Raw genomic sequence first — 11,690 nt, 5'->3', positions numbered from 1 at the left:
AAAGGACCGCTGAAGAACGTAGAGGTCAACGAACAAGGGAGCCTTGGATTTGGAGCACGGACAGCCAAGGTTCCTCATTCCCAAGATGTCCAGGCGGCACGACAAGCGCAACTTTCAAGGGCCCAAGCATGGGCTCATAGTGCCAGTCAAAGTGCAGAAGCGTCTGCTAGCCCAGACCAGGTTGCGGGTACTGACGCCGACCCATTCAGGACTTCTGCGACCACCCTGACTGTTGAAGCAATCGAAAAGGTGTTCGATTGCCCAGCTCAAGGCACGCTCACTTTCTTGCGCGACGTGCTCAGCGACGGTGAAACGCCCAGCCCTTGGAGCTGGAGCGGATACGAAAGGATCCCTACCGACGTGTCCGTGGACAAGTACTTGGATCAATGGAGGGAGAATGAGCTCCGCAGACGGGAACGAGCGAGGAAGCGAGCTGAGCGGAATGGCACACCAGACTCAACAGCTGAGCTACGGTCAGTCGACATCGCATCCGAGGAGCTGAGGCCTCGCTTGGTCCAAGCCAAAAATATAGCAGAGGATGGTTTCGCCAAACAGAAGGCGTGTCTCTTGGGCCGGGTCCTAGTGTTTGACCGAAATGCACATCCTCTTTTTGATCCATATGCCACGACAAAGAGTTGCAGCAACAAGACGGTCGACTGTGTGTCGAGCGCACGCCGCAACAAGAAGGCGCTATCGACATTGACAATCGAAAACCAGACTCTCAACGAGCGAATGCTGACGGAGGCAATCACAGAGCTCGAAATCCAGGACGCAGAAGCCAGACCATCAGGCCCAGCTTCTGAGGTGAACAAGAAACACATATTCAAGCCATTGCAGAAAGACCCAGCAGCACAAGCCATGAATGGCGAGCTTTGGTGCCATAGCAACATTGGGCAATTGCTGCCACCATCTTTGAAAGAAGAGTGGATTTCATTTTGCAGCAGGTATGAGGCCAGGAACTGTCGACTTTTCGATGCTTTCGCCAAGTCTTCCTCAGCAGCCGGTCAGAGCATCGAGAATTGTGAAGATGACGTCCAGGATTCCGAGCCGGCCTCTCTTTTCGGAACCACATTTTACTTCAACGGATTGCAAAGAGACAAGGACGGAGCCCGTCTGGTAAACTTCAATCGCCCCGTGCCACTCTACGCTCTTTCGCGCCATCGCAACTCCAACGACAACACACGCGCCGATCGTGTTCGCACACGCAACAGACCAGGGGAAGGCCCCGTTGAGTTCCTTGGCTGGTTCCGCTTGACCAGCCTCAGGCTCGTCGCACCACATTCGCCCGAGTTGATCCGAATGCTGGAAATAAAAGATGGCGCCAAGGGCTTCAAGAAACAGCGGAGCAAAGAAGCATGGGCCAAGAGTCTGTCCACTGCGTGGGCTCGCATCGGCATCGAGAGGATCCGCACCAAGACGTTCACCATCGGGCATGACGAAACCGCGCGGGAAGTCCTTTTGATGGATCCTTCAATGGCTTCCGGCTGTCCGGATGAGCTGGAAGCATATATATCCAAGCTTGCAGGACTTCAAACCAGCTGAACAGCATCTGCGAGGCGTACTTACTGAAGCTACGCGGTTCGCACTCAATCCGCAATGTAAATTTAGCGCATTCAGACAGCATTGTCACACTGCAAATGAGCCAGGTCGTATTCGACTCATCAGTTCAGTGCAAAGATAGCGAGTGCGTGGGATATCTTAGTTTCAAACACTTTCAAACACTTTACGAAGAAGACAAAAAGCTTCCGGAAAGGATTAACAAGTGAGAAAAGAGAACAGAGAAGGAAAAATGGACAAGGGCGACAGCTTGCAATGGCGCGTGTAATGACTCGGTTGTCCAGCCAACTTGCATTGGGTGTCGCCCGCATTCCCAGCCGACGGACGCGCAAACTTATCGCGATGGGATCAACAGCGAACAGGCTCGCCACCCGCTCATGCTTCCAGCACGATGCAACATCTGTTGACCCGGTTAACACCACAAACTGCAATGGTGCGGTGCGTGAGGCCTGGGGGGGGGGTAACTAGAAGAAGAGATAGGTGATCACAAAGACGCCGAACGCGATGGCAGCGACAATGTGGACCGGCACGCCCTCTGCAGCCTGCATGGTCTGCGTGCCTGCGCGCTTTGTCGCCTCCGCCAACTGCTCCTTAAGACGAGCAACTTCGGCGCTCAAATCCTTCTCATCGCTTCCCGTCGCGCGGTTCGCGATGTTGCGCGTAGCATCGATAGCCGCTCCACCAGCAACGGCTGCCGCACCGCCTGCAACGTAGGTGGCGTTCCTATCCTTGTCGGTGGCGGTGCCGTTGGGTGCTGCATTCGAAGCGGCTACCGTCGGGTTGAGTGCCGACTGGCCGTTGGTCTGAGAGCCAAACTGTGGTGAGGAGGATGAATCGGTAAAGCCGTTGGTGCGGCTGGGGACGCCTCGCACCGTCTGGTACTTTGACTAGCAGGCACGTCTGCAGCGTCAGCATTTTTGACGCCCTTCCACGGCATGCCGGGACCGAGAGAACACTCACGTCGTCGCTGATAACACTTCCAACACCAGCGGCCTCGTGCTCATTCTCCTCGGGAACGGGAGCAGACGCAGGAGGCAGGAAAGCACACCGAATCTTCTGCTCATGGATCTGGCTCTTGTCCTCCTTCTCGATGATGCTCCATATGTCGGTGAGAGGTACAGTCTCCCGCTCCGGCGTGATGATGGCGGACTGAACCAGGAACTTATCCCGGCACTTGGCCGACATTGGCGGCTCCTCCTTCATTGGTTGAAGCAGCACTGCAAAAGGTGGTCGTCAAAACAAGCACTCTAGCGCGCGTGTTTGAAAGTCGACAAGCCCGGAGTAAATGCTCACCTTGAACTTCAATTCTCTCGCCTGGCTCGATCCTTCCCGAGTTGGGGCGAACACAGTACTGCTTTGGCGCTGTGGTCTTGACCTTAAAAGCAACTGGTTGATTGTTGGGGTTGGACACTTGCAGCGAACGTTTGACCAGCTGGGTCAAGGGTCCTGCAGAATTGACGCACCGAGTTCACTGTAAGGTCAGCTTGCTGTCGGTGCGCAAACCATAAGATAAAAGCAGGGGTTTTTGCCATGCACTCACGGGGAAAGCCGAGCTGCACATGCGGGTTGAGACTGGAGGAAAGACCATTGGGATCAGCATGAGGATCAGTCAAGGGCAGAGCATGGCCCCTACCCCTATCCCCAGCGAGACCAGGAAGCGCAAGGACGGATGCTCCCGAGTCCGCTAGCAAGGGGATGCACGAGCACCCCGCGTGGCAAAGATGCTGTGAGGACCCCCGCTAAAGCGGTGCAAGTAGTGCGCACTCAGCCTTCGTACTCACTCGACAGACATGATGACGATACGCGCTTGGGCCACGTCACACGATCCGTGTCACTATTCAGGAGTGGTACCAATTTCGCGCGGACAATCGGCGAGGGGTTAATGTTGCAATTCATGGATGGGGTTGAAATGATGGAGCAGGGTAAAGAAGACCAGCTCAGTTCAGGGAACGGTCAATGCCAGGGGAATGAGTGATGACGAAAGCCTGGATGGTGAGGATGCAAGATACGAGATGCAATGCAATGGCTACTCACGGTCACAAGAGAGGGGGATGATTCCAGTATAGCGCAGTCGAGGAAACTCTTTGATCGGCCGGGCGAGGGCGGGGTGTGGGGTGGCCGGAAGAAAGCAAGATTCTGGCTGGCGGGGGGACCCTCGAACGAGGCGGCACCACCTGCGATCAGCACACGCCGGTGGTCTTCAGCTCCAAAGCGGGGTGGGCGGGAAGAGCAAGCAGCACGCGAAGCTGTGTGCAGAGTGTGTTGTGCTGCTGCTGCTGATGGTGCTGATGAGATAGCAAAGGGGAGTGGAATGGAGGTGGATGCGCCAGGAGCCCTTTCTTTGAGCTGTGGCAGTTGGTGTGGGTGTCGGATGCATCCTTGCGCACTGTACAGGCATTGCACCCACATACACAGGGACTTTTGTATATGTACCGGGCGGTTGCGCGATGTTGAGAGATGCGATGGCCGGCGGGTGGGGACAGGGGAGAGAGGAGAGGAGAGACGCGCGCGTGATGTGATAATGATGACGATGATGAAAGCTTGTGCAGGGCATCACAGCAGAGCGCCTACTTAACTGGGCAGGGTCTGTGACAAAGGGCGCGGGTACACACTGCTCTGGCGCTGCCCGTAATCAGTTCGCTGATGCTGCTTCGGACATTGGGCAGAAGCGCACCCGGCCGAGACTCCGTTCCTCCGAGCATGGGCAGATTGATCGGCCACTGCTCCCCAACACACTGCCGCTGTACTCACAATTCTGATTTGCTGTCTGTCCACACGCTCCACCTCTCGAGTCCGCAATCGCTTCGTCTTGCCGCTCACACCCAGGCTGGGAACAGCCACGCTAGGCTTCACGCGCACAACTTCGCACATTTTGGCACCGGCCTGAACTTTTGATTGGATCGAGAATCTCTTGTTGGTGCCAGTCGAATCTGGAGCGCGTTATATACACGGTCTGCAGCCCAGGCTCGTTGGACATATATACTAGCACATGCACGCGTACTATGCAAGGCTACGACTTGACGTGTGACCGCTCCTTTGTCATTCTACGACTCTGCCCAACCCAAGGCCCTGAGGTGCTCTACTCGATACTTATGCTTGAGTGTGGAAGCAGGGATCGTTGATCGAGGCCTTGAGACACTTTAAGAACTCAGCATCACGTCCGCAGTCGAAGGCTCATCATAGCATTCATTGCAGTCTAACCACTGGGCTGCACCAGGCGGTATTCAAGCAGAGGCAGGCATGGGCAAGTTATGCTTGCGAACGCCCCTTGCTCGTCTGTCCCGGAATCGGTCGTGATCGCCGAAGACAGGCTCGATCAAGCCGGCGATGGCGAATAAGTCCAAGTCTTTCATCAGCCACTGCCTGCCGGCTGCAGTGATGCGCACGCAAGGGAATGATGCACTGGGGATGAGGCCCGCCCAAATCTTTCCTACTTGTATGGCAGCCCTTCCCCCACACTGGCGTCATAGATTCTCCTAGTAAATACTGTTACAGTTGACATGCAGACAGCCAGTGTCTTGGCAGCCCGACGTATCTCTCAACCTTCGTGGGTCTCCTTCCTGTCCCACCCTCGTCCCCTTCTCCAATCGGTAGAGCATGGCTGGGCCTGCATCGCACCTTCTCATTTCAAGGGAAGGGAATGATGGCTTTGTCGCTGATCATCCAGAGACAGCGCTTACACGGGCGCCTCACCTCACAGAGGAGCAAGCAAACTGAAAATGGCTCGCCTTTGCTTGCGTACAACATATTGAAGCCGACGAATGCCACGTCTAGTTTCCTTTGATCACCGACACCTCAGAGTACAACTTCGCGACGAATGTGTCGCATCGAAGAAATGGTTGTTTTACAACCTGTCTCGCTTGTATGTCCTTTCAAATTCGTGCTGTGGTGGCCAGAGGGGAGATCGCTTTAGCACACAGGTGCATATTCCTGCGTCACCCATTGCAGCGCTGACTCACGTTGACAGCCATCAGCTTCGTGTTGGTGCCGGGCTCGACGTTGTTCCAAGGCGTCGGGTTGTTCTGCATCATCAAAGGCGTGCAAGGAAATGTTGAGCTTCCGCGCTTTTGACAACGATAAAAGGTGTATTGAAGCAAGCTCTCACCTTGCGGTCCCAGATCACATCAGGTCCCCGCGCCAGGCGAGTAAGGTACCTTTGAAGAGAATGAGATTGTCAGCATCACTTCGGCGAAACCCCATGGGAAGCATGCCGACTGCGGCAGAGTGCCCAGTATCCGTAATGCAGGCAAACTGGCAGTGCAACTTGATCGATATCGTCTTTGTGACCGAAGAAAATACTTGGGGTAACTGCAACTTAGGGTGCAGTCCAGCCGCTTGGACACCTCAGACTTGACGACCTGTTAGATGCGCAGCGCCATTGGCACAGACACTGGTCTCCGAACAGACCAATAGCGGATCGAAGGAGCTCTGGATCGATCGAGGCGCAAACTTACCAGGTAGCACCACCAGCAGCTGCGGCGGTGATGACATAGATTGGAACGACTTCAGGCGAGTACCAGTTCTTCATCCATGCGCCTTTGGCAGCGTTCTTGATGTTTTGCGCCATCTTGTCTTTTCTACCCTTGCCAAGGTCTTGAGCTCACCAGGAATAAATGCTGCTCAGTGGAATGCTAGAATAATGCGGCAGACGGAGTGGAAAGCAAGGAGAATATGGTATGTTCAATGTTGAAACTCAGAACTGTTGTCGGGAGTCGAGACACGAGCGCGGAGAACCGAAGCTCCGCCCTCAGGAAATATAAAGCGAAAGAGCGGAACGCCGGCGGAACCCGGATCCAACCGGTGCAGAGGGTGACGCAGACGGTGTGCTATTGCGTGAGTGCTGGGTGTTGAGTGTCGTGTGTTTGGCAATCTGTATATTAGTTTCACTTAACTGCCTTCAAGCGATGGATTGGGCTTCGCTTGCAATCTAAAGTGGAATGCTCTACGTCGGTACACTTCGCAATGCCAACCGTCACGTCGTTGCCAGAAGCAGGCTGCAGAAGAAGAGACAAGCAAGCGACTCCGCTTTCGTGATTCAAAGCCTGGAGTGGGAACGAGTGCTCGCGGTCTCTTTGACCTAGGGTGCTGTCTTTCTGAAGAAGCATCGAAGAGATCCACTCATCTGCGGTATCGGCCGCCTCAGCTACTGCCGATACAGCACGAACACTGTGCTGGTATTAGGCATTAATCGTTTTGCTCGAACAGCTTGCCATCGCAAGTCGAAGTGCTCGTTCTCGTGATCAGTTAGCAGCAACGGCTGTTGAGTCCAAGAATTCCTCGCGCAACCAGAACGTCGGAAATGGATTCAGAATCAGATGTATCCCTCGCTTACGTCAAGCGAAGAGGTATACGACGATCTCGAGGCCCTGTCCCGCTCCCCATTCCAGATTTGCGCTTCGAACAATCCTATCTTGGGTCGATCCGCAGGTTTATCCAACCAATACCATCGACACAGGGGAGCAGTCCCCCTGCTCAGGATGAGAAATTTGCGCCAGAGAAAACTGCACCATCGCGCGATGCGATAGGGCCTGAATTCTGGTTGCAAAAGCTACAACTGGATTGGTGAGCTTGCTGTGGATCCAGTCGCATCGGATGGGATGAGCAGCTCACTGCTCTTTTACCTTCTCCATGTCCGGGACCTGTGCGTAGGTTCAACATCTTGCGTGTCACGCTTTTCGATCAAATCGTCTCGCAAGTGGTACAAGGCACTCTTTTTGCATTGGTCGGGGTTACATGGACCAGCTTCCGACTTTATCGCGGTGCTCAACGCGACAAATAAACTGAAGCATCAACGCGATCTGATTCATCCGCAAGCGCACGCCACACTCTCCATGCATTTACCCTGTTGGCATATAACTTCGTGACTGATTTCGACTTTGTTGTATCACTACGTGCGGATTCTCAAATAGATATTATGATAGTATCCAGGGCGTTGAATGCAGTAAAGTGGGTGCATCGCAAGAGCACAAAATTTGAGAACCGCCATTGGTCTCATTCCAATGTTGACGTGACGCTACGCGCGCACTAGTCACCTCATCTTTAGTAGATGTATGGAATGATGCGGCTTGGAACCTTGGAGATCTATTGAATAATGATGGAAGGGCTTCAGATGTCAAACCTCCTTGGAGTGATTACTAACAGACACTTACGTATACGTCCCAGCTAAGCATACACGGGAAAGATGACGAGTAAGTAACGTAGAGAAGCTCAGAAAGTTACCGGCAATCTCGCCATCGCTTGGCGTGCACGAGCTGCTTCCAACCCACTCACTCTTTGCCGTACTTTTTCTGGCAGGCCTCGTCATCACGCCTCTGCCTGTGCACTAGCAAAACAACAAAAAAGCAGAAGTAGAAGTAGGTGATTGGCGTGTTGAAACCCGTCGGCAAGCTCCAAGAGAGAGCCATGATCCAGTCGCCGAAATAGTTCGGGTGCCGCGATCGGCCCCACCAGCCTGACGTCAGCAACTTGCGACCGGACTTGGTGGTCATGAATTGCAGGTCTGAATAAACGGGCCGAGAGCAGAGTCAGTGTATGCTTACAAGTGTTTGGACAACACAGATTCAAACTATTGTCAACCTACTCTTCTTATTCTGGCCTTTCCTGAAGTCATTTTTCTCTGCGTTAGCAGTGCGGAAGATGTAGTAGCCAGTAAAGTTGGACGCAAAGATGGCGGCAGTTGCGATGAAGCCAAGGTCGACAGGAGCGAAGGCGAGGTAGCGAGCTTGTAAGCTGTACACGAAGGGAACCCAGGTCAAGTCGCCAACTGCAAGCATGAAGCCAAATCCATCGGTGGTGATGTCCATCTGCGAGAAGATGGCACTTTCGTAGTAGAGCGCGTCAACGACATAGAATGTATGGAAGATGAGAACAAGGGCCATGCTGTCGGTGATTCTGCCGCCAAGGGAGATGTATTGGTGGCATGCGCAGGAGAAATCGAGGAGTGCCCAGAGGATGAGGCCAGGGCGCAATTCGTTGAATGTCTTGATGTCAAAGGAGCCGATACGAGGGTTGAGTTCGCGGCCGATGAACCACTGGCATTCAAATGGAACGATAATAAGCTGATATCACGTGCAGCAATTGAGGGCAATGCAATACTTACGTCAAAAAGCGTATTGCCGGTGTTGCCGCCCTCGGCAAGGAGCTTGCCTTGCTGAAAGCTGGCATAATACACATAGAATGCCTGGATAAGGGAATTGGAAAGAGAGGCCGAGACTAGGGCTGGCCAGTGGTCATAGAAAAATGTGTAGGCCGCTGGTCCTTTGAGGAGGATCCAGCCCGCGGACAGGCCAAAGCTAGCAACCAAAGTCGCGAACGCATTGGTCTTGTATTTGAGTTTAGCCCCTGTTCGAAGAGAGAGACCCTCCTCGGTCCTGCCTGGCAAGATCGCCCAGCAGAGGACGACAAATGCGTACCAGGCAAAGTAGATAGCCCAGCCTTCGTAGTCGAAAAGGCTGTCGACGACACCCTGCTTCATCGCCTTGAAAAGCAGAGCAGGTGACTTGGGTAGGATCGAGCAACCTGCCTGCTCATTGCAGACGAAGTAGAGGGCGTATGAAAAGAAGGGGACGGTTGATGTGACAAAAGCGGCACCGAGCGGCCCACCAAATTCGTAGTGTTCAGTCTTGGGTGCGAGGACGTCCTTGCTGTGATTCTCCTTGGAGGCGCGCCCGTTCGAACGCGTCGACATGTTGCGAGTAGGAGTTTGCGGTGTCTTTTCAGAGCCTTTGAGCGACTTGCGGGAAGATCTTCTTTGCACAGACGCCGAGGGCTTGTCCGACTGAGCTCTGCATTCCCGAAGTTAGTGAATGCAGAGAGCGAGTGAATGTGTGGTTGAATGGCGGTGGAGATAGATTGAGAGGATAGGTCAGCTGGTTAAATGGGCTTTGGGGTTGGATGAAACAGGCATGTGTCTGTTGCAGCCTCCCGAAACCCAACACAATGTGAATGGACCCACCTAGTAGTCACCATTATGACCTGACAATTACCGACCTCTGCAGCGAGTGAGCGGCGGGCAGTGCTCGTCGTGTGCGCTCAGTGTTGCTTAAGAATGAACGTACGATTGTGGGAAGACCAAGGGTGTAAAAAAGTCAGGATACAATATTCCGGAATAGGGCAAAGGTTGGAGATTGTGTTGGTGATGAGGCCGAAAATGTGGAACGAGATGCAACATTATGTGAATGTGGAGCATTTTTTTGGTGCGGGAATTGGCCTATCTGATAGGACGTATCAATTAAAATTGATGTATAAAGAAAAAAATTACATACACCTGCACACTGCAGTTTATACACAGTCAACAACACTCCTTCTAGGCAGGGGGAGAGAGGCCAAGGGGCGTCTCTCGTGGAACGTGCTGTGAACTGCGACGCGTGAATGGTAGAGTTTGACGCGTATTCCAAGGAATTGACCCACACATGGGGTTGTTTTATCAATAGAATCCGTGAATCAGTGCACCTCTCTACTTTCCAAGAACTCCTGGGCCATCGCTCACGTCCCCCCCACCTTGAATCTCCAGTGACCTCTCCACTCCTCGTGGAAGTCAGTATGCGCATATGGGCAGTCCTACATGCTAAACAGCAGGTATTTCGTAGGAGAAACTTAGCAGACCCGAAGAAGACGCTGCTGCGCTGTGATTTGTCCCAGCCTGCATCGTCCGCCCGGCGCTGACGAGCAGCCATGTCAAGACCTTCGGAACGACTCGCTGCGAGAACAAACGCAAACAGCCAAGACGTGCCGAGTTCCACAAGCACGGCCCTGACAAGCGCCGACAAAGACATGTTTTCCAGGGTGGGAGCAGGAGTGTCCAAGTCTGCTGTACTCGACAACGAGCATCCTAATACTGCGGTAGAAAATGGACGCGGACCACTTGGTGAATATGAGAAGCATTCGGATGAGGACGGGACTTCACAAGGCCACTCCTCTTCATCCCTTAGCAAACGGGACCGCAATGCTATCATTCTCTTGGTCGTTTTATGTGAGTTGAAAGGGTTCTTTCTTTCGGGCGCTGTTGGATCGCGTTGATCTGACCCCACAAATATCCTCTACGTTAAAAGACTTTTTGCAGGGGATCCCGGTTGGACTGGCATTTGGCACCATGCCGTACCTGCTCAAGGCTAAACTTTCCTACTCTGATATTGGATTCTTCATGCTGTGCACATATCCTTATTCCCTCAAGCTTTTCTGGAGCCCTTTGGTGGACAGCATCTACCTAAGCAAGCTGTGAGCCAGAAGACAGCCGCATTCAAACTGCGACCAACAAGCTCCTCAGCTGAACCGTCTGTGACACTTATGCTGCAGCCGACTTCCGCTTCTTGGAACACTGCACCTGGGTCGAAGGAAGACCTGGATTGTTCCCACGCAAGCCATCGTTGGAATGATGCTCTGGTTTCTCGGTCACCGTGTTGACAGCCTGTTGCTACCAGTGAGCTTCTCCTCTCGCGATCGATAGGGCAGATACCACAGATTATTGAAGTAACTTTCTCTCCATCTGAACAGGACATTCCAAACGTCTACTTAATTACTTGGCTTTTCTTCCTCCTCATTTTCTTCGCTGCGACGCAAGGTAAAGCGGAATCTTCTTAAAGGCAGGTCGGTTCGGCACTGACATGTGCCTCTCAATAGACATTGCTGTCGATGGGTGGGCTCTGACCTTGCTAAGCGAGGAGAATCTCAGCTATGCGTCTACAGCTCAGACGGTGGGCCTGAACTCAGGCTACTTCATGAGCTTCACCGTCTTTCTTGCGTTTAACAGCGTCGAGTTCACGTGAGTTGGACCGGGGTCTCCTTTTGGTGTGGAGAGTTCAAAGCCAACTCTTGCAAATTCTCTTCGCTACTCTTCATTTAGTAACAAGTGGTTGCGCAGCGTGCCGCAAGATTACCCAGCACTCTCACTGAGTTTGTACCTCAAAATGTCTGGCGTCCTGAGCCTCGCTGTGACAACATGGCTTCTGTTCATGAAGAAAGAAGTAAGTGAGATAGCCAAGATTCTACAGGTTAAATCCATCGGTACTATAGGCTGATACAGCCCCCTTCTGTTGCAAAATAGGACCCTGAACCAGCGCATCATGAAGAAATGAGCATCAAGTCGGTTTACTCCACAATGTGGCGAATTGTCCAGCTGACTCGTGAGCATCCAT

The 11,690-nt window shown here is 53.1% G+C and overlaps 5 protein-coding genes across 5 annotated transcripts; 2 read left to right on the top strand and 3 right to left on the bottom strand.

Annotated features, from left to right (window-relative positions):
* Positions 1-85: 85 nt before the first annotated feature.
* On the top strand, positions 86-1,656 carry K437DRAFT_276958 (uncharacterized protein; the record flags this gene model as incomplete). Its single annotated transcript, XM_013384389.1, has 2 exons — positions 86-187; positions 250-1,656. The coding sequence occupies 2 exons, from the start codon at positions 86-88 to the stop codon at positions 1,540-1,542; spliced, it is 1,395 nt and encodes a 464-aa protein (XP_013239843.1). The 3' UTR covers positions 1,543-1,656.
* A 365-nt stretch (positions 1,657-2,021) lies between these two features.
* On the bottom strand, positions 2,022-3,349 carry K437DRAFT_271300 (VAMP-associated protein; the record flags this gene model as incomplete). The annotated part of the gene is made up of 5 exons (XM_013384388.1): positions 2,022-2,444; positions 2,518-2,774; positions 2,851-3,003; positions 3,098-3,129; positions 3,339-3,349. The coding sequence occupies 5 exons, from the start codon at positions 3,347-3,349 to the stop codon at positions 2,022-2,024; spliced, it is 876 nt and encodes a 291-aa protein (XP_013239842.1).
* A 1,683-nt stretch (positions 3,350-5,032) lies between these two features.
* On the bottom strand, positions 5,033-6,124 carry K437DRAFT_276956 (uncharacterized protein; the record flags this gene model as incomplete). Its single annotated transcript, XM_013384387.1, has 4 exons — positions 5,033-5,440; positions 5,517-5,579; positions 5,663-5,711; positions 6,012-6,124. 4 exons carry the CDS (start codon positions 6,122-6,124, stop codon positions 5,402-5,404), a joined length of 264 nt encoding a protein of 87 aa, XP_013239841.1. The 3' UTR covers positions 5,033-5,401.
* A 1,143-nt stretch (positions 6,125-7,267) lies between these two features.
* K437DRAFT_260326 (putative ERG24-C-14 sterol reductase) lies at positions 7,268-9,602 on the bottom strand. The gene is made up of 5 exons (XM_013384386.1): positions 8,657-9,602; positions 8,138-8,588; positions 7,828-8,056; positions 7,707-7,719; positions 7,268-7,638 (listed from the first exon to the last, which is right to left on the bottom strand). The coding sequence occupies exons 1-5, from the start codon at positions 9,242-9,244 to the stop codon at positions 7,597-7,599; spliced, it is 1,323 nt and encodes a 440-aa protein (XP_013239840.1). The 5' UTR covers positions 9,245-9,602; the 3' UTR covers positions 7,268-7,596.
* Positions 9,603-10,230: 628 nt separating this feature from the next.
* K437DRAFT_265444 (uncharacterized protein) lies at positions 10,231-11,678 on the top strand (the record flags this gene model as incomplete). Its single annotated transcript, XM_013384385.1, has 7 exons — positions 10,231-10,528; positions 10,608-10,773; positions 10,852-10,975; positions 11,050-11,116; positions 11,176-11,317; positions 11,399-11,519; positions 11,600-11,678. Coding segments are annotated over 7 exons (997 nt in total), but the record flags the coding sequence as incomplete, so codon positions are not given.
* Between the last annotated feature and the right edge of the window lie 12 nt (positions 11,679-11,690).

This window comes from Tilletiaria anomala (genome assembly GCF_000711695.1).
Source record: "Tilletiaria anomala UBC 951 chromosome Unknown K437scaffold_200, whole genome shotgun sequence".
NCBI classification, from domain to species: domain Eukaryota; kingdom Fungi; phylum Basidiomycota; class Exobasidiomycetes; order Georgefischeriales; family Tilletiariaceae; genus Tilletiaria; species Tilletiaria anomala.
The sequence above is the reverse complement of the archived record's forward strand: the minus strand, read 5'-3'. Positions and strand labels throughout refer to the sequence as shown.

What these genes read in the sequence shown, in the direction of transcription:
- K437DRAFT_260326 (XM_013384386.1), bottom strand. Translation starts at nt 9,244, where the DNA reads ATGTCGACGCGTTCGAACGGGCGCGCCTCCAAGGAGAATCACAGCAAG. An exon ending in CCGGCAATACGCTTTTTGAC is followed by an intron (nt 8,589 to 8,656) that starts GTAAGTATTGCA and finishes TTTGAATGCCAG; the next exon opens with TGGTTCATCGGCCGCGAACT. An exon ending in GAAAGGCCAGAATAAGAAGA is followed by an intron (nt 8,057 to 8,137) that starts GTAGGTTGACAA and finishes CCGTTTATTCAG; the next exon opens with ACCTGCAATTCATGACCACC.